General features: G+C 43.1%; 2 protein-coding genes across 16 annotated transcripts in view; both read left to right on the top strand.

Moving 5' to 3' along the window:
- The first annotated feature begins 35 nt into the window (after positions 1 to 35).
- On the top strand, positions 36 to 6,996 carry LOC128350138 (cytochrome c oxidase assembly factor 5). Its single transcript, XM_053307855.1, has 3 exons — positions 36 to 321; positions 1,979 to 2,062; positions 6,716 to 6,996. Exons 1-3 carry the CDS (start codon positions 220 to 222, stop codon positions 6,755 to 6,757), a joined length of 228 nt encoding a protein of 75 aa, XP_053163830.1. The 5' UTR covers positions 36 to 219; the 3' UTR covers positions 6,758 to 6,996.
- An 8,138-nt stretch (positions 6,997 to 15,134) lies between these two features.
- Positions 15,135 to 17,571, top strand: part of INPP4A (inositol polyphosphate-4-phosphatase type I A) — a 165,898-nt gene continuing 163,461 nt past the window's right edge. For 10 of the 15 annotated variants that reach the window (XM_053306033.1, XM_053306027.1, XM_053306029.1 and 7 more), the window contains exon 1: positions 15,136 to 15,341. The gene's annotated coding sequence lies outside the window, so the exon portion shown is untranslated. Of the gene's footprint in view, positions 15,342 to 17,571 lie in introns of all 15 variants that reach the window. The other 5 variants (XM_053306020.1, XM_053306021.1, XM_053306022.1 and 2 more) reach the window with 2 other exon arrangements.

The raw sequence follows: 17,571 nt of genomic DNA, 5'->3' as shown, positions 1-17,571 counted from the left end.
GCGTCTGGGCGCGCGGCTGTAGGACCGCGGTGCACGACGGGTAGTCCCCGAGCGCGTGATGATGACGGCTAGCGGTTGGTCGGTTAAGGGTCAACAACGAAGATGGTGGCTACCTGCGTTGTAGAAGGCAATGAGGTGCTATTGTTGATGATGCTGTGGTAGAGGTAGTGACTTAGCTGAGGCACCGCCAAAGAAGGGAAGGTGCGAGCAGGAGCCACGATGCCCAAATACTACGAAGAGAAAGAGGTGGATGGGCGCGCGTGCGCAGGAATGCGCGAGGATCTGAAGAGTTGTCTGTTAGAGTGCCCCTGCATCATCGAGGTAAATAGGAACATAGGAAACTGCCATAATACTGAGTCAGACCATTGGTCTATCTAGCTCAGGATTGTCTTCACAGACTGGCAGTGGCTTCTCCAAGGTTGCAGGCAGGAATCTCTCTCAGCCTTATCTTGGAGAAGCCAGGGAGGGAACCTGGAACCTTCTGCTCTTCCCAGAGCAGCTTCATCCCCTGAGGGGAATATCTTGCAGTGCTCACACATCAAGTCTCCCATTCAAATGCAACCAGGGCAGACTCTGCTTAGCTATGGGGACAAGTCATGCTTGCTACTACAAGACCAGATCTTCTCTCCATAGGTCATGAAGGCCCGATGTCTTGCTAGGCAGCGCGGGGTGGCTGTGAGTGGGAATGTCTGGTTCGAGCCAGGAGAGGTTTACTGAACTCGTAAGGCTGCGATCCTTAGGCACCGTTTGCTTGGGAGTTCGTCTAGCTTAATTCGACGAGACTTATTTCTGTGTAGCATCAGGCTGCATGACTGTGTAGCATCGGGCTGCACAACTGCAAGTCCATTACTAGGCTCGCAGTCCTAGGGAATAAATCCCATTGACACGAATGGGGCTTACTTCAGTGCACCTTCTAAAGGTGCAGCAATTTAAAATGCTTATCATAGCCACCACGTATTCCGAAGTTCACACAATGATTGATGGCTCAAGCAGGGCTTCTGTGCAACTGAGGCAGGTTGACAAATGCTGACCCACCACCTTGTAGACACCATCTTCCCTTCCTTAAAACGCACACACACACAAGGAGGAGGCAGAAGAGCATGTTGGTGCCCCAGTAATCTGCTGCTTGAGGCAACTGCTTCACCTGGCCTTATGGAAGGGCTGCCACTTAGTTTACAGCATGTTTTCTGTACACACTATCGGTGCAAATTGGTAGTTCTGAATAAGGATCTAAACAGTATCCAAGGCTAACATCAGTCTGGGTAAACTTGTTTATGATAAGATTGTAAGGAAGGTATGAAGTTGAGAAACTGGCTTACTAAAAGAGTTTATGAACTACTGGGAACTTTAGACTGGCAAAGAGGCAATCCTGTGTGAAAGAAAGAGTTTGGGTAAGTAGAAAGGGATGAAGTTTTTTGTGGGTTCCTTGGTGGAAATGCTATGCCCTAGTTTGACAATGTACGTATTTTTGAGGAGTTACTATAGTGCATATTCTTGAAGACAAAATAATTTGAAGTTATTAAAAGCATTACATTACTGTTTCTTTTATGTAGCTTTGTTAATCAGATTGATTTTGAGGCTACAGTGACTATTATAATTGTCTAATATGATGTATCTGTGATTTCTGTTGTATTCTGAATTAATAGTTTTCTTGCATAGTATTATATTGTTAAAAAAGTTTTTAAATCAGAGGAAATAAATAAATACAATCCTAGGCACATTTAATTGAAAGTAAGCCTATAGAATGCTGTGGATAATAATTACTTGGTTTGTCGTAAACATGCATAGGAATGCCCAACTATGTTTACTCAAAAGCAGATCCCATTTTTGTTAGTTTGTACTTACTGCCTGTAAGTACACTTAGAATTGCAATGTGACAACTCTCCTATGCACATTTACTTCTTTCAAGAACATGCTTGTAAACATGTCCACTGAATAAATACGTTGTGTACTTACTTTGGTAACTCTTTTGTAACAGGAAGGGAAAAGCCTCAAACAATGTTTGAAGGAAGGGTATTGCAAAGGTTTGCGAGTTTCATTTTTTGAATGCAAAAGGTCAATGGTGAGTAGGCAGAATCTGTTTTAAAATTATTTCTATCTTTTAAAATGTATCTGATTAATTAGTAGAGACTGTCGAAACCTTAAGCGTAGGTGATATTACAGATTTGATTGATTTGTGAGTGCTTATTTGATGCTGTTCTTGCATAAATGTTTTGTAGGGTACCAAAAATACAGCTGTATAATAGAGATTTGCTTCGAGGAAGCCATTGTGAAACATGAATAGAAGCATCTAAAAGTAATAAAAAATCTTGAGATGGAAAGCACTGTGGCATTTGAACAATCATGTTACTCTTTTTTAGTGCTTGAAGGAGGACACTATTTTATTTTAAATGACTATATTCCAAAACACACAGATATGGAGTAGAAAAATACACATTCACATGTTGGGTGGAGCTGGAAATGCAGAAGGGCCTGTATATTTCAGGGACCCATTGAACACAAGCCCCATTTAGTCTCTCTCATTGGAGAGAGTGATCAGTGCAGGGCTTGACAAGTCCTAGGCACCAGGAAGCTATACCATCTGGACTAGAATATTCCAAGGTAGATTTATTTACTATAATCTTTATTTGTCCCAGGCAGCTCTATTTCTCTTCTAAGTATGTTGCTTGTAAAGGGAATAAAGAGAAACTTAGCAGATTCCAAGATCAATGACTTCCAGTTGTGGACTGAAGCATGGAATGCATATATCGGGAGGAGGCAAAACATTTCCATCATCCAAGACACTCTTGATCCCAGTTGGCCAGTGAAATGGTTTTCCCTTCATCACATCTGAGTTCCAGATTGCAGCTTCTTCACTTTGCCCCACAGAAGTCAATGGGAGTTAATCAGAAACAAGCCCGTCCTTAATATATCTGGTCACACAAATTACGTGTGACAAGCAGACAGAATTCAGGAGCTGATTTATAATCTTAATTAACGAATAAGATTAGTAAAATGTTTTTGATAAGCTTTGCTTCATATGGCCTTCCTTTGTTGCATTGTGAAAATGATGGAATGCATTCCCCACAGAGGCTCACCTGGCTCTATTATTGTAAGTGAGGATCTGTTCTCTTTAATTATCTGGTTGGCTTGGTGTGAAGTGTGGTAACAGATTTTTATAAATTTTAAAATAAAATGTACTCTTGGGGTCCTTGTTGTGCCTGAACTGGACTGAGTGGAGTAGTACTCACTTTGCCAAAACAGGTTCAGAGCCTGCCGAACCTTGGGATTCTCCTGGGAAAACAGGTATCTACAATGGCCAAGAGTGTCTTTTATCAGAGACACTTGTTGCACAGGCTCTGGCTCTTTTTGGAACTAGGAATTTTGTCGTGTTTTCCCATGCTGTTGCAACCTTGAGGACTGGCTGCTGTAATGTGTTTACGTATGGCTGTCCTCAAAGATGACTTGGAAACTGTAACTCATGCAGAATCTACCATACTACCTCTTGATGAAGGTAGACAAGAACACATCCATTCTATTTTGCCACAACTTTATTTGGGTGCCTGTTTGTTTCTAGGCACTACTCAAGGTGCTGTTACTTGCTTTTAAAACCCCACACAACCTGGGCCAATATACTTTGGAGATATCTCTCTCCCTATTTGAACCTCTCCCCTCTCCTCCCACTTGCTTGTTAAGATCTTTTTATGAAGCCCTGCTCCGTTTGCTCTCGTCAATGTTAGAAGGGTCTTTACTATAATTGCCCCAAGACATTTCATATGGAGATCAGGACTGGCTCCTTCTGTATGGCCTTCTGAAAAGGTTGCAGGAACTGTCTGTTTCAAAGGACTGCTCTGACTTCTTTTGGTTACAGAATTTGTTTGTATTTAATTGTAGTTTTATCTTGTTTTATTACATGGTTATATAGACTACTTTAGACCTGAGAAATGCTTGTTTTAAGGTTTGAAATGTTTTAAATAAGTAATGTAATATTCTAATGTTTAATGTTTTAATATAACTCTTAATTTACTGTTGCATGCCAATACATTTAAACTTTGTAAATATTTAAACATGTTGTATTGTATTTTATGCTGGTCAAAGACCAAAATATATTCATTCAAATGAATTACTTTGGAATTCATTTAAAAAATCTAATCAAGATAATCTCCCAAGTGAGTGGAGTGTCTTTCACTCTGATCAGGGTGGTGTTCCGTGGGTGGGGACTCTTGTGATTTCCCCATTGTCATGGACAGACCACTATCTGGTTAAGGTTGGACTCACAGTCACACCCCACCTTCACAGGGGCAAAGGGCCCATTAGAATGGTCCACCCAAGAAGGTTATTGGATCCAATAGGGTTCCAAAAAGCCTTGGAGGGATTTAGTGTTGATTCTGCTGGTGATCCTGTTGATGCCCTGGTGGAGAACTGGAACAGCAAGCTCACCAGGGCAGTAGCCATGATCACACGTGTTCTCTCCGACCTGCTTCAGAATTGCCCCCTTGGTATATGGAAGAACTACGGAGGCTGAAGCGGCAAGGTAGATGACTGGAGCACAAGTGGAGGAAGACTCGACTCGAGTCCAACAGATTACAACATAGAGCACATTTGAAGATCTATGCTCTGGCAATATGGGCGGCAAAGAAGCAATTCTTTTCGGCTGGTATTGTGTCCACAAGTTCACATCCGGTGGAGTTGTTCAGGATTGTGAGAGGGCTAGTGAGTGCCACTCCTCCCTTGAATCAGAATTTGGAACCTTCTATTACCCGCTGTGACGTGTTTAATGATTTCTTTGTGGGGAAAATCTCTGATATTCTGGCTGACTTCGATTTTGAACCCACAATTACCGCAGTGTCTGAATCGGAGGTGTCTAGTGACTCCTCTTATGTGGTTAGGCTGAATCAGTTTCAGTTTGTGACTCGTGAGGATGTGAACAAGCTGCTTGGAGTGATGTGGCCTACCACCTGTTCTCTTGACCCTTGCCTGACGTGGCTAATACTATCTGACAGGGAGTTTGTTGTAGAAAGCCTAGTAGAGATAATAAATGCTTCTCTGAGGGAGGGCAGGATGCCTCCTTGCCTTAAGGAGGCAATTATTAGACCACTTCTGAAGAAGCCTTCCTTGGATTCCTCAGAGTTGAGCAACTAGAGGCCTGTCTCCAACCTTCCGTGTCTGGGCAAGGTAATTGAGAGGGTGGTGGCCTCCCAACTCCGGGCAGTCTTGGAGGAAACTGATTATCTAGACCCGTTTTCAGACCAGCTTTTGGGTGGGCTATGAGGTTGAGACTGCCTTGGTCAGCCTGATGGATGATCATCAATTGGGAATGGACAGAGGAAGTGGGAGTCTGTTGGTCCTTTTGGACCTCTCGGCGGCTTTCAATACTATAAACCATAGTATCCTTCTGGAGCGTCTGAGGGGTTGGGGGTGGGAGGCACTGCTTTGCAGTGGTTCTACTCTTATCTCTCAGGCAGATTCCAGATGGTGTCCCTTGGAGACTTTTGTTCTTCAAATACTGAACTTCGGTATGGGGTCCTTCAGGGCTCCATGCTGTCTCTGAAGTTGTTTAACATCTACATGAAACCGCTAGGAGAGATCATCAGGAGATTTGGTGCAGGGTGTTATCAGTATGCTGATGACACCCAAAACTTTTTCTCCATGTCAACATAATCAGGAGAAGGCATCACCTCCCTAAATGTCTGCCTGGAGGCAGTGATGGGCTGGATGAGAGGTAACAGGCTGAGGGAATCCAGATAAGACTGAGGTACTTATTGTGCGGGGTCGGAACTTGGGAGATGATTTTAATCTGCCAGTTCTGGATGGAGTCACACTTCCCCAGAAAGAATAGGTACGCAATCTGGGGATGTTTCTGGACACAAACCTCTCCCTGGTATCCCAGCATGAGGCAGTGGCCAGAGGTGCCTTTTATCAGCTTCGTCTGATACACCAGCTGCATCCGATTCTTGAGATAAAGTACTCAGAACAGTAGTACATCTGCTGGTCATCTCCAGACTTGACTACTGCAAGGTGATCTATGTGGGGCTGCCTTTGTACATAGTCCAGAAACTGCAGTTAGTCCAGAATGCGGCAGCCAGGTTGGTCTCTGGGTCACCTCAGAGAGACCCTATCACTTCTATCTTAAAAGATCTACACTGCTGCTGATAAATTTCCAGACAAAGTACAAGGTTTTGGTTATAACCTATAAAACTCTAAACAGCTTGGACCCTGGGTATTTAAGAAAATGTCTTCTTTGCTATGAACCACACCGCCCATTGAGATCATCTGGAGAGGTTCATTTGCAGTTGCCACTGGCTCGTCTGGTGGCTAATTGGGGACGGGCCTTCTCCATTGCTGCCTCAAGGCTTTGGAACACACTTCCTGCTGAAATAAGAGCCTCCCTATCTCTTACAACTTTTACAAAGGCAGTCAAGATGCATTTGTTCACCCATGCTTTTAATTACATATTGTTTTAATTGTGTTTTAATTGTTTTAATGTTTTAAATTTTAATTGTTAAAATTTGTTAATCTTTTTATTGGTTGTTTTTATTGTTTTGTAAACCGCCCAGAGAACTTGCATTTTGGGTGTTATAAATGTGTTAGATAGATAAATAGATAAATAAATAAATAAGTGAAGTGTCATACCTTTTTCCTTAAGGTGATTTCTCTGGTTTTGAAAGGTGTTAATAGTGATACTTATGGTATTAGAATGTTGTAGTTCTAATTTGAGTTATGTGTTTTTTCAAAGTTGGATCCTCGAGCAAGATTCAGAGGAAGAAAGGGATACTGAAGCACCATGTTGAGAACTAACAAGCATGGGCAATCTTGGATCCATTGCCACCTTGCATTAAAGCACTGTCAAAAAGAGAGTATTTTCTGCATTTTTCTAAACTGTGCTGCGCTCCCCAGGAACTACTTGTGTTTAAGAACGAAGTGATTGAAGTTGCTGAATACTAGTAATACTATGGTGAAAATCAAGTCTGGCAATTTGTGGTGGTCATAATTCTTAATAAAATCTATTGTGTCTCATGAGTGTGCTTCATCTGAACTGCTTCACCTGGAAATTGTTTCATTTTTGGAGTTCTAAGGGTGGATTGGTCTTCTCTCTCAAGTCCCTTTAGGGACAGGGATCCATCTTGATTTATTTTTCTTTCTCTGTGTAAACCCCTTTGGGAACTTTTGTTGAAAAGTGGTATAAACATATCCATAGCCATAGTAGTAGTAGTAGTAAGTAATATATTGTACTGCTACTTCTGAGTTGCTTTAAAGTTCTGTGCAGTTATTAGGTAGTTTGTTCTCCTGAGAGACAGACAATTCAATCCAGAAAGGGATAACCTAGTGTGGAATCAGTGCAGTTATGCTCATCCTTGCTGTACTGAACTGATGACAGGTGTCTTGATGCAGAAGAGGATGCACATTCCAATTCAGGGCCATTAATTGTTGCATGGAATTAGAACTTGATCAGGGTAATCTCTTCAGGCATAATGGTGGCCAGTAAGTGGTTATTGCTCAATAGTACATTGGGAAAATTCCTTCCTTTTCAGTCCTCCGTGGCATTCTTTTCCTGCACCTATGTATTTATGAATATATAAATTAGCTTATTTTCTACTTGTGAAATAGATCACTACTTGAAGCACTGAGACGACCTTTTCAAAGACAATACAATGAGAGAGATTAAATTAAAGTCCTGAACTACCAGATTCAAGTCTAACTTTTATCTTAATTTATTTAAAGTATTAATCTTAATTAATACTTAATTTCCTCCAAGGAGCTCAGGGATAGGATGGTATAGATGGTTATTTTTTTAAATCTTCACAACAACCCTGTAAGGTAGGTTAAACTGAGAATAGGGGTGTGCATGGACTGTCTGTGGAGGATTGGTGTGGATTTGGACCAGCCTGCCGTTCTGTAAATCAGAACAGTCCGAACAGCCCGCCCCTCTGCAAATTGGACCAGCCCAGTTTACATTTTTCTCCAAATTACACAATATTGTTTACAACTGCTGCTAAGTGATAGGGATGTGCCCGGAACCACTTCTCCGCATTCTGGAGGTGTTCCCTTAAGGGCGGGGGAGGGTGCACTTACCCCTCCCGCTGCATTTTCCCCACCGGCGCTCTGTTGTATCAAAGGCCCTTGGAGTGGCAATGTACTTCCCTGCCACCCCGTTGCCATCCTCGGCCAGAAGTACCCTGTGTGTGTGTGTGTGTGTGTGTGTGTGTGCGCCCGTCTGCTGTGTACACATGCATGTGATGGGTGCACACGCGCCCAGTATTTCTGGCCAAGGACGGCAATGAGGCGACAGGGAGGTTTGCTGCTGCCCCGAGGAGCTTTGATACAATGGAGTGCCAGTGGAGGAAATGCAGCGGGAGGGGTAAGTACACCCTCCTCTGCCCTTAAGGGAACACCCCCGCTGCCTCCGAAACGGCCCCGGAGACCAAAACGTTTCGGAGGCTTCTATAATGGCCTCCAAAATGTTTGGGGCATATCCATACTATGACTTAAAGGCACCTTTTAAAGTGGTGATTCTCTTATATTTAGTGGGGGAGAGCAAGTGTTCCTATTTCAGTTCAGCACAGCATCCTCCATTGGCTGTTGCTGGTGTCTACCTTATGTTTCTTTTAGATTGTGAGCCCTTTTGGGACAGGGAACCCTCTTCTTACGCATTTGTTTTTCTATGTAAACTGCTTTGAAAACGTTTGTTGAAAAGTGGCAAATATTTGCAGTGTAGTGTCTTGATACAAATTGTTGGTCCTCCAACTTTGGGATTCTGTCGAAAATTGGGATTAGTGTCAAGTTAAGAAAAGGTTTCTTAATTATTGTCCCCTCACAGATCCGCACACTTGCTAAAAACTACACTTAAGAGCTATTCTGTAACACTGGCTAGAATTAATATTACCAGATACATCCTGCCAAGGTTTTGTTAAATAGACTTTGTTACTACTGTCTACATGTTTGCCTTAGAAAGCATAGAAATAATAAAAAGCATGCAGAGCATATTATTCCATATTACCAAGATAGATGAGCCATTTTATTTTCAAGAGGTAGGTAGGGGTATGTTACATATACATTTTATTGTATTGCTTTCTCATGAATGTTGCAGAAAAGCACACCTTCAATACTTCTACTGGGAGGTGCATGTATTCCCTCATCCTCACTTCAGTCCTTCCTGCTCTACCTAAGTACATGCACTCCACAACCATGAAGCCCTTACTGGTATCTGCTGCTGACTCTAATAAAGAGCCTCATCACTTTTTGTGGCAAAATTAACTTCTGACTCAAGGACCACTGTCTTGGAGATTAATAACCCCAAATACGTTGACCACCCCCAGTTTGGAATTGTTTCCTTGCTGATCAGCTTTAAGATTAGTATCTGATTGTTCCTCCTGACTGTTGGCACAAACTGAATTTGTCCTCAGTGCCAGGCAAGGTTGTGTGGAGTCCTAAAAGCATTTGTAATTTATTTAATTTTCAAACTGCCAAGAATATTCATTCATGATAGCCTCATTCCTGGATGAGGGAGAACCTGAAGTTTAATCCAAACACAACAGAGCTATTTGCTGTAGGAGGTTGGAATTTAGGAAGTGGTTTAGACCTGCCTTTTCTGGATGGGGTTACACTCCCCCTGAAAAGTAGGTAGGGGAGTACTTCTGGACCCAAACCTCTCCCTGATATTTCAGGTTGAGGCACTGGCCATGAGTGCTTTTTAATCAGCTTTGGCTGATAACACCAGCTGTATCCATTTTAAATAAATAAATACATAATTTATTTATTAACAAATAATCAAATAAATAAATGATAAATAAACAACCTTAAAACAGTGGTGCATATGCTGGTAACATCCAGGCTCAACTGCTGCAATGTAGTCTACGTTGGGCTGCCTTTGTTGTAGTTCAGAAACTGCAATGGGTGCAGTATGAGGCAGCCAGACTGGTCCCAGGGGCTGCTCAAAGAGACCATATTACTGTTATTTTAAAAGAACAACACTGGCTGCCAATTCATTTCTGGGCAAAACTAAGTGCTGGTTCAGGGCTATAAAGCCCTGAATGGTTTGGGCCCGTGTATTTAAGAGATCACCTTCTTCTTCATGAACCTTGCTGCCTATTAAGATCATTGAGGGGTGGAGTGTGTGTGTCCCAGTTGCAATTGCCATTGGTTTGGTGGCGACCCAAAACCAGGCCTTCTCTAGGGTTGCTCCAGGGTTCTGGAACACACTGTCAAATGTGTTCCATCTCTGGCTGTTTTTAAACAACTTTTGAAAACACCTGATTTATCAGGCTTTTTGTTTATGATATTTTAAAGTTTATGGTAATTCTACTTCTTTCTTACATGGTTTTTAGGATTTAGTTGTTTGGTCAAATTGTAAACTGCCCTAATATTTTACATAGGGCAGTATAAAATAAGCTGAATGAATAAATAAGTTAGATTTAGCCAATTTAGCCTTTGTAAATGTACACTTCATATGAAAAATAATTTCCCAGTTCAGACAGCATTGTAGCCTCTCTGTCACTACTATGAAGACTCTGATGTAAGAAGGCAGAACAGGCATTTGGCCATACTTTCTCAGTACTTCATTGGTTCACTGGTGATTTGAAGCTGCCTTCCTTTTTACCTGTTCCTTTTTAAGGCTAGAGCTAGTTGTCTTTTATTATGACCTGAATGTTTCTGAGCTATTCATTAGCATCTCTTTTCAGTCACTAAGTAGCTGTTTACTCCAGAGACATGCCTTTCTAATTAAGTTTCATAAAGTCCTGTTTAAAAATATTCCTAATTACATCTTTACCCAAGGCACAATTCCATGGTGGACCATAGTTCCAATTTCTCTTCCTTAAAGCTTACCCTAAAAATTAAAACCTATTTTAAGTGCATCCTGGTCTTTTGTGTATTTATTCAAAACAATCCCACCGTCTTCAGTGGAGCTCCCTCCTAGGTCAATGGGTGTAGAACTGGAGCCTTATTTGGCTGCTTTGAATCGTTATTGATTAGAAATAACAAAAGGAACAACTTTTTTAAAATCACAGAATCATAAGGTGTTCGTTTATGAATGTATGTACGTATGTGTGTATGTATGTAGTTATTTACAGATTATTCATGTTAAGCATCTATAAGCACTTAGAAATAACTCTAGTTCTACAAATAGCTACATGGATAACTTCTAAAAATATCAATAAGGTCAAACTATATACTAAAGCTTAGAAAACTAGAGGGATTATCATCTTAAAAAAAAAAATTCCCACCTATATTGTTAGTGGAAGTTCAACTATCTATATACTATTTCTGAAAGTGCTGAAATTTTGATCTTTGATGAATGGAGAACTGGAGTTCCTGTGGGGAAATGGATGAAACTGGAAGACTTGGGTGACCCACAGATATATTCAAAAAATCTGAAGCTACAAAAACAACCCCCAATGACCCCCATGTTAGTACGTGGGATAGAATATCTGTGAGCTCAGAAAGCTAACAGACAAGTAGATGGGTAGAGGTAATGGAACTCTCTGGCAATGGAGGGTGGAGGTTTTGAACAAAAAGAACGGGGAATTTATCAGCTTTAAGAACACTCCCTTGGGACAGTTACATGCCTTTCTGCTTCTGAGGGGGGAAGTTTTGTGAAACTTTTGTTTTTTATCACCAGCCATTTCACAGCTTTGTGTTTCTTAAGGGGAAGGGCTTTGAAAAGGAGCTGGGGCCAAAAGTCAGTCCTCCTGCCCACCCCCCCAAAAAAACCATTCACAACAAACAAAAACAATAAAAGTTACATATGAAGTAAGACCCAAGTTAAAGCAAGCACTCCTGTATTTGTTGATAACTTTTGTTTATTTCACCATGGTCAGCCATAGGCTCAGGTAAAACTTCCACACCAGGGAAAGATTGCAATATTTTGTTGCCAGTCCGTTCTTGTAAATCTCTATATTTTGGAATATAGAGCCTTTTGGAAGGGCGGTATACAAATTTTAATAATAAAATAAAATAAATAAATGTATCTATAATACACTAAGGTCATATGTGGCAAGCCCCACCCACACAGTGATTTACCAATAGGAGGTAACAGAACAGAAGCACCGTGGTGATTGGGCAGTGGGGATTCCATATTAAAATAGGGAAGAGGAGCGGGTAGAGGGTGAATGAATGAGCGGGGGAGTGAGTGAGTGGGTGGTGGGGAGGGGGTGAGCAAGTGGGAGGCAGGGAGGGAGTCGAGTGAGTGAGCAAGTGTGTGGCAGGGAGGGGGCGAGTGAGAGCGAGCAGGCAATGAAAGCGGAGGGAAGGGGTGAGTGAGTGAGCGGCAGAGAGGTCAAATGAGCGAGTAGTGGGGAGGGGGTGAGTGGGCGGTAGGGAGGGAGTTGAGTGAATGAGCGAGTGTGTGGCAGGGAGGGGAGAGCAAGCATGAGGTGGGGAGGGGCAAGTGAGCGGTGGGGAGGGGGAGCGTGAGAAAGCAAGCAGGCAGTGAGAGAGAGCAGCGGGGAGGGGGCGAGTGAGAGAGTGAGCAGGCGGTGAGAGAGGGGGCGAGTGAGCGAGTGGAAGAGGGGGCGTGTGAGTGAGTGGTGGGGAGGGGGCACATGAGCGAGTGGCGGGGAGGGGGTGAGTGAGCGGGCGAGTGAGTGGAGGGGAGCGGGCGAGTGAGTAAGCGAGTGGGAGGGGGCGGCTGACACTGAGCTGTGTGACACATTCTGTGTGTTAACTGTATTTTGTTGTGAGTAAACATTCTGTATTTTAACAAATTACTAAATAATAGTTATAATTATAATTATTGTTATCTAAAATGTTTAAATTCTCCAGTACAATATTGCTCAGGGTGGCTCACAACAGTAAAACAAAGTGAAGTAAAACTGAACACAATAAACAAGTAAAACACAATGTAGAGTCAAAAACAACTAAAGCAGACCAAATTAAACTTAAAAACCCATCAGGCTGTAGTAAAACACATTAAAAAACCTTTCTGAACAAATAAGCGTTAAGATCTTTTTAAAAATGAAGGCTTTTGTTCAGTGAGTTAGGTACATGATGATATCCACCTCAATCCAAGATGGTGGGCACATGAACATTTGAGGTGCAAGAGAACTAACTTGTGGACCTCAATTTGCACCACATTTAGTCCAGAGGTAGAGACAGTGAAAAGAAAGTAGGCTGGTTCGTTCTTAGTAGAACAATTTGTTTCAAGTGCCTCATAGCATATCCAATGCAGTTCTCAATTTGGAAGTGGGTGTTTCTAAAATTTAGTCCAGGGTATGGTTAAGTCTTTTTCACTGCTGGTTAAAGTTTAATTTCTATCCCTTGGGTTTAGCTCTCCTGGTTAGATTGCCCCCTAATTGTCTCCTATTAGGCAATTTTAATTCATCCTGGAAAAGAGGAGTTTAAGAACATAAGAACAGTTCTGCTGGATCAGCAGAGGCGTAACTATAGGGGGGGGGCAGGGGGGGCACGTGCCCTGGGCGCCATCTTTTCTGGTCACGTGGGGGGCGCCGCCATGACCAATTTTTTTAAAAAAAATTTAAATTTTTTTGTTAATACAAATGTTTCCTGCTCAGTGCAGCAGTGCTGCAGCAGTCAAGGGAGTGCGTCAGTGCCCCCTTCCCCACGAGCGGTCCCTTCCGCGCCCCCTGCGCCCCCTCCATTGCTTTGCTGGCGCCTGGCGGCCAGTCAGTGGCCTGGCTTGGCGGCGGCGGCGGGCGCTTGTGAGGAAAAACCTAAGGAGGGGGCACGGTGGGGGGGGCGCCATTTCAGTGCTTGCCCCGGGTGCCATTTTCCCTAGTTACGCCTCTGTGGATCAGCCCAAGGCTCCTCTAGCCCAGCATCCTGTTTCACACAATGGCCCACCAGATGCCACTGGGAAGCCCACAGGCAGCAGCTGAGGGCATGCCCTATCTTCTATTGTTACTCCCCTGCATCTGGTATTCAGAGGCATCCTGCTTTGACAGAAAGCGTTGTCAGAAGCTATATGCATTTAACCCAGAGGTTTTCTAAGCCTGGAGTATGCCCAAGCCAAAATGGCCCTTTAACTATGTGTCTTAGATATGGATGGGCAAATTGAACAATCTTTGATTCCCAAGGGAGTATTTATTGGAAGCCAACCTATTAGTTCTATTCCTGGCAGATATTTAACACAAATTACAATTCCTCAATATTACAGGATGATTATTTTAGCTCATTTTAATCCATACCCTCAACAGTTTTGGAAGGGAAGTTTAGAAAAATCCCATATGTTCAATGACTTGGCCTTTATGCAACAGGTGCAATCAAAACCATATCTGTGTTTTATTAGATTGTGAGTTTTATAGAGATTCTTGTCAGCATGACATATTTCCTCTTTTAATCAATTTCCCAGGCCATACAGGTTTATTTTATGTAAAAATTTTGCTCTTAAAACAGAAGGATTAGATTTCCTTAAATGTTGCCAAGTTTTGTCTGATTGTTAGTAAAATTTGACATCAGATAATAGTTTCCTTGTAGCATGTACAGATTGCACATAGGGGGTTAAATTTATTGTGTACAGGATTGCTAGATACTGCTAATTATGTTTTGCACTGTGATTAATATATGTTTTCTTCTCCCGTTCGACCTGTAAGGTGTTGTTTGATGGTCTGTGATTGTATCAATAAAGATTGATTGACTGATTGATATACACACACTGTGAGAAAAGAAATAGATTGGACCCATTGGTGCAGCTCGATTGCAGGAATGCCATATTAAAATTGAATGTTGGTGTATTGCTCCAGCCCTAACAGTGACAAGTGTTTTGTGAATTCAGTACACAGCACACCATGAGCAACAGGCACTTAAAGTGGGAGAAGATGCTGCTCTCCAGTTGTGATCCCCTTTGGTTAGGAATAATTACATGAAGTGCAACCTCATTCAACCCCGTTTGATGTCTGCTTAGAAGTCCTACCCTCAGTGATGAAGTTGCAAATTCAGAAGTGCAGGCGCTCTCCATGACAGGCCTCATGGCCATGCCCGCCCCAACAGCACCCCATCCCTGCGCATTCCCCCTCCACTACAGCCTTGCCTACTGTCTATGATGGAGTTTCAGCTAATATGTGTGCATGGGGTTGCTGTGCAGTTTCCAAAGAGCCCTGTCAGATTTGGCCCGGGGAATGCACTGGCAGCGGCTACCCTGTAGAGGGCGAAGATGCTGAAGAGCCGGAGCCGGAGGAGGGGCCAGGAAGGTTTGTGGCGTCATAGCCGGCTGAGTGTATGCGCGTTCGGGTGCTGGGGATGCTGCTGCAGCCGCAGAGGCTGCCTTGAGGTGTGGGGAGCAGCCGCAGCAGCAGGAAGGCGGGGCTGCAGTGGCTCCCCGGACCAAAGGGGGTAGGATTCTGCTCAGTATGTTTAGTACAAGTTGGTGAAGAAGCGGGGACTCGCCTGGAGCCCGAAACAGCCGCGAGGTAAGGGGACTACTCTGTCCAAAAACGTTTCGCCCATTAACTGGTTCCCACCCCACTCTTTTTGCCTGCAAATGGAGGCGCGGGGAGAGGAGTACAGTATTGCATCTCTGCAGCCGACGGATGCGCAACCGAAACCCTATAGGATGTGTGGAGAGAGAGAGAGTAAAGGTGATCCAGTAGCGCACCCCACCCCTGATCGGAGAGATGGCTTCTCCTGTTTTGCAAGAAGCTATTACGATAAGAGCAAGGTTGAGGGAGAGAGAGTACACATACCCTGTTTCCTTCGGTTAGGGTGACTTTATGTTTGTTTCTTTTTGTGAAGACTTGGAAAAACCTGATCGTGTTGTGTTGTGCTAGCATTTTCCTTGAGAGGCGGATGCCGTGCGAAGGACGTATTTAATGACAAGTGTCTGTGGTCCTAGTAGAATGGATGTTGTCTGTTTCTATTTGTGGTGTCTGGGCGCTGGTTTTGTGTGATGTAGGAACTTGAAGGCATCTGTTGGCAGGGAAAAGGATAATGTTCGAATTGTAATGAGATTGCAGATCCCTAGGTGACAGTATTCCTGTTAGTGCATCTAGATTTGTTTTGGGGAATAGGCGCCTAGGCCTTCTTTGCCAGATGAAAGGGCTTGCTTTACTTGTGGTTTTTGTAAACATAAAACATATATTGAAAAAATAGCATGTGATATATTTTCATCTGTGCTATTTTTGAATTTGCTACTGTTGTTTAGTCCTGAAAACTTGATAGCAAGATGTTTCTAGGAAATATCCATTTCGAGTAGGCCTTGATAGTTCTTAAAGACATTGGTCATAGGGATCTGCTGATCTCAAAATATAGATATTTTGCAAAATCTGCATGAAGATGGTACGTTTCATGTTTCTTCTAGAGTGCTGCTATGTGTGCTTGAAGCCATACTAGAAACACTGTTATTGGAAAGAAGAAATCTTTGTTTTGATAGGAAAGCCATATACATATCTTGCCAAATGATAAAATATAAAATGAAACTTTGAAAAATATGTGAGGAAACTATTGATGGAAAGCACCATGAGATAGCTAAATACCAGTTTTTATTCAGTGTCACTTCTACTCACTTTGTACCCTAAAAACTGATCTGCAGCTCTTTATTTTCACCAACAGCTATAGGCTGGGAGCATCATGGCTGAGCTGAGGATTTAAATCTTTCACTCTGATTCAAAGTACCTTTGTTGGAAATAGGTCCTGTTGAAATAATTTGGGTTTATGATTGCAGTCTGGGTGCCTGAAGTCCAAATCATCTACATCCTTAAACTTGATATGCCTCAGGGTTCTTTACACATTACATTTTGTGCATGCATAGTAAACAACAACAACAAAAAAGTAATGTCCCCTGCCACCGCCACCAAACCATATACATTTTGCAAATATTTAGATTGGGACTGGCTGCTGCTGCCTGCCATATGCACTTAGAATGGCAAATGTGTGTTATTGTATTGTCTGTGCTTAAACCCTCTTGCTTCTATCCTTCTGTGTTGCATGTTGGAGATGCTTTATAGAAAAAGTATTGGGATTCTTTCATCCTAAGGATGCACAGAAGGACATGTATCTTCCATGTTCCACTTCAGTGCTGAAATCTCTCTCAAACAGAGATGTGCATGAACCGATGTTCCGTGCACACGTTCAGTGCCAAATTGGTTTGGACAAGATCCGAACTGGTTTTGCGCCCAGGGGTCCTCTTACCCCTGGACTTTAGGGCTGAAGTCCAGGGCCTCCACACCCCCTGGACCCCCGCAAATCCTCTTTAGTCTGTCCTGGGTGGTGTGGTTTGTGCCCTCAAGAACCAAGTGTTTAAAAAATGATGCTTAACTTGCATCAGGGGGGCCTCCAAAGTCCTTTAGGTCCAGGCTCCAAAATTACCTAGGTGCACCTCTGTTTGTGCCACAGGGAGTGGGATCTGAGAGAGAGAGAGAGAGGAGAACAGGTCCTTACCTGCTTGCTGCCACCACATGCAGCTTCCTGCTGTGGTGGCACTTTACCCAAGAACCCCTGTGCAGTGCTGGGGTGCACATGGTGCTGTGTGGGAGTACTTGGGCAAAGCGCTGCTGCAGCAGGAAGTGCATGCGGCAGTGGAGAGCCGGTAAGGACCTGCTCTCCTTTAAAACAAACAAACACACAACCTTGCTCCTTGCACCAAAGAACCAGTTCGGTACCAAACCTGTGCATGAACCTCAGTTTGGGCACATCCCTGCTCTC

Source organism: Hemicordylus capensis, chromosome 3 (assembly GCF_027244095.1).
Source record: "Hemicordylus capensis ecotype Gifberg chromosome 3, rHemCap1.1.pri, whole genome shotgun sequence".
Lineage (NCBI taxonomy): Eukaryota > Metazoa > Chordata > Lepidosauria > Squamata > Cordylidae > Hemicordylus > Hemicordylus capensis.
The sequence above is the reverse complement of the archived record's forward strand: the minus strand, read 5'-3'. Positions and strand labels throughout refer to the sequence as shown.

What these genes read in the sequence shown, in the direction of transcription:
- LOC128350138 (XM_053307855.1), top strand. Translation starts at nt 220, where the DNA reads ATGCCCAAATACTACGAAGAGAAAGAGGTGGATGGGCGCGCGTGCGCA. An exon ending in AGTGCCCCTGCATCATCGAG is followed by an intron (nt 322 to 1,978) that starts GTAAATAGGAAC and finishes CTTTTGTAACAG; the next exon opens with GAAGGGAAAAGCCTCAAACA. An exon ending in TTGAATGCAAAAGGTCAATG is followed by an intron (nt 2,063 to 6,715) that starts GTGAGTAGGCAG and finishes GTTTTTTCAAAG; the next exon opens with TTGGATCCTCGAGCAAGATT.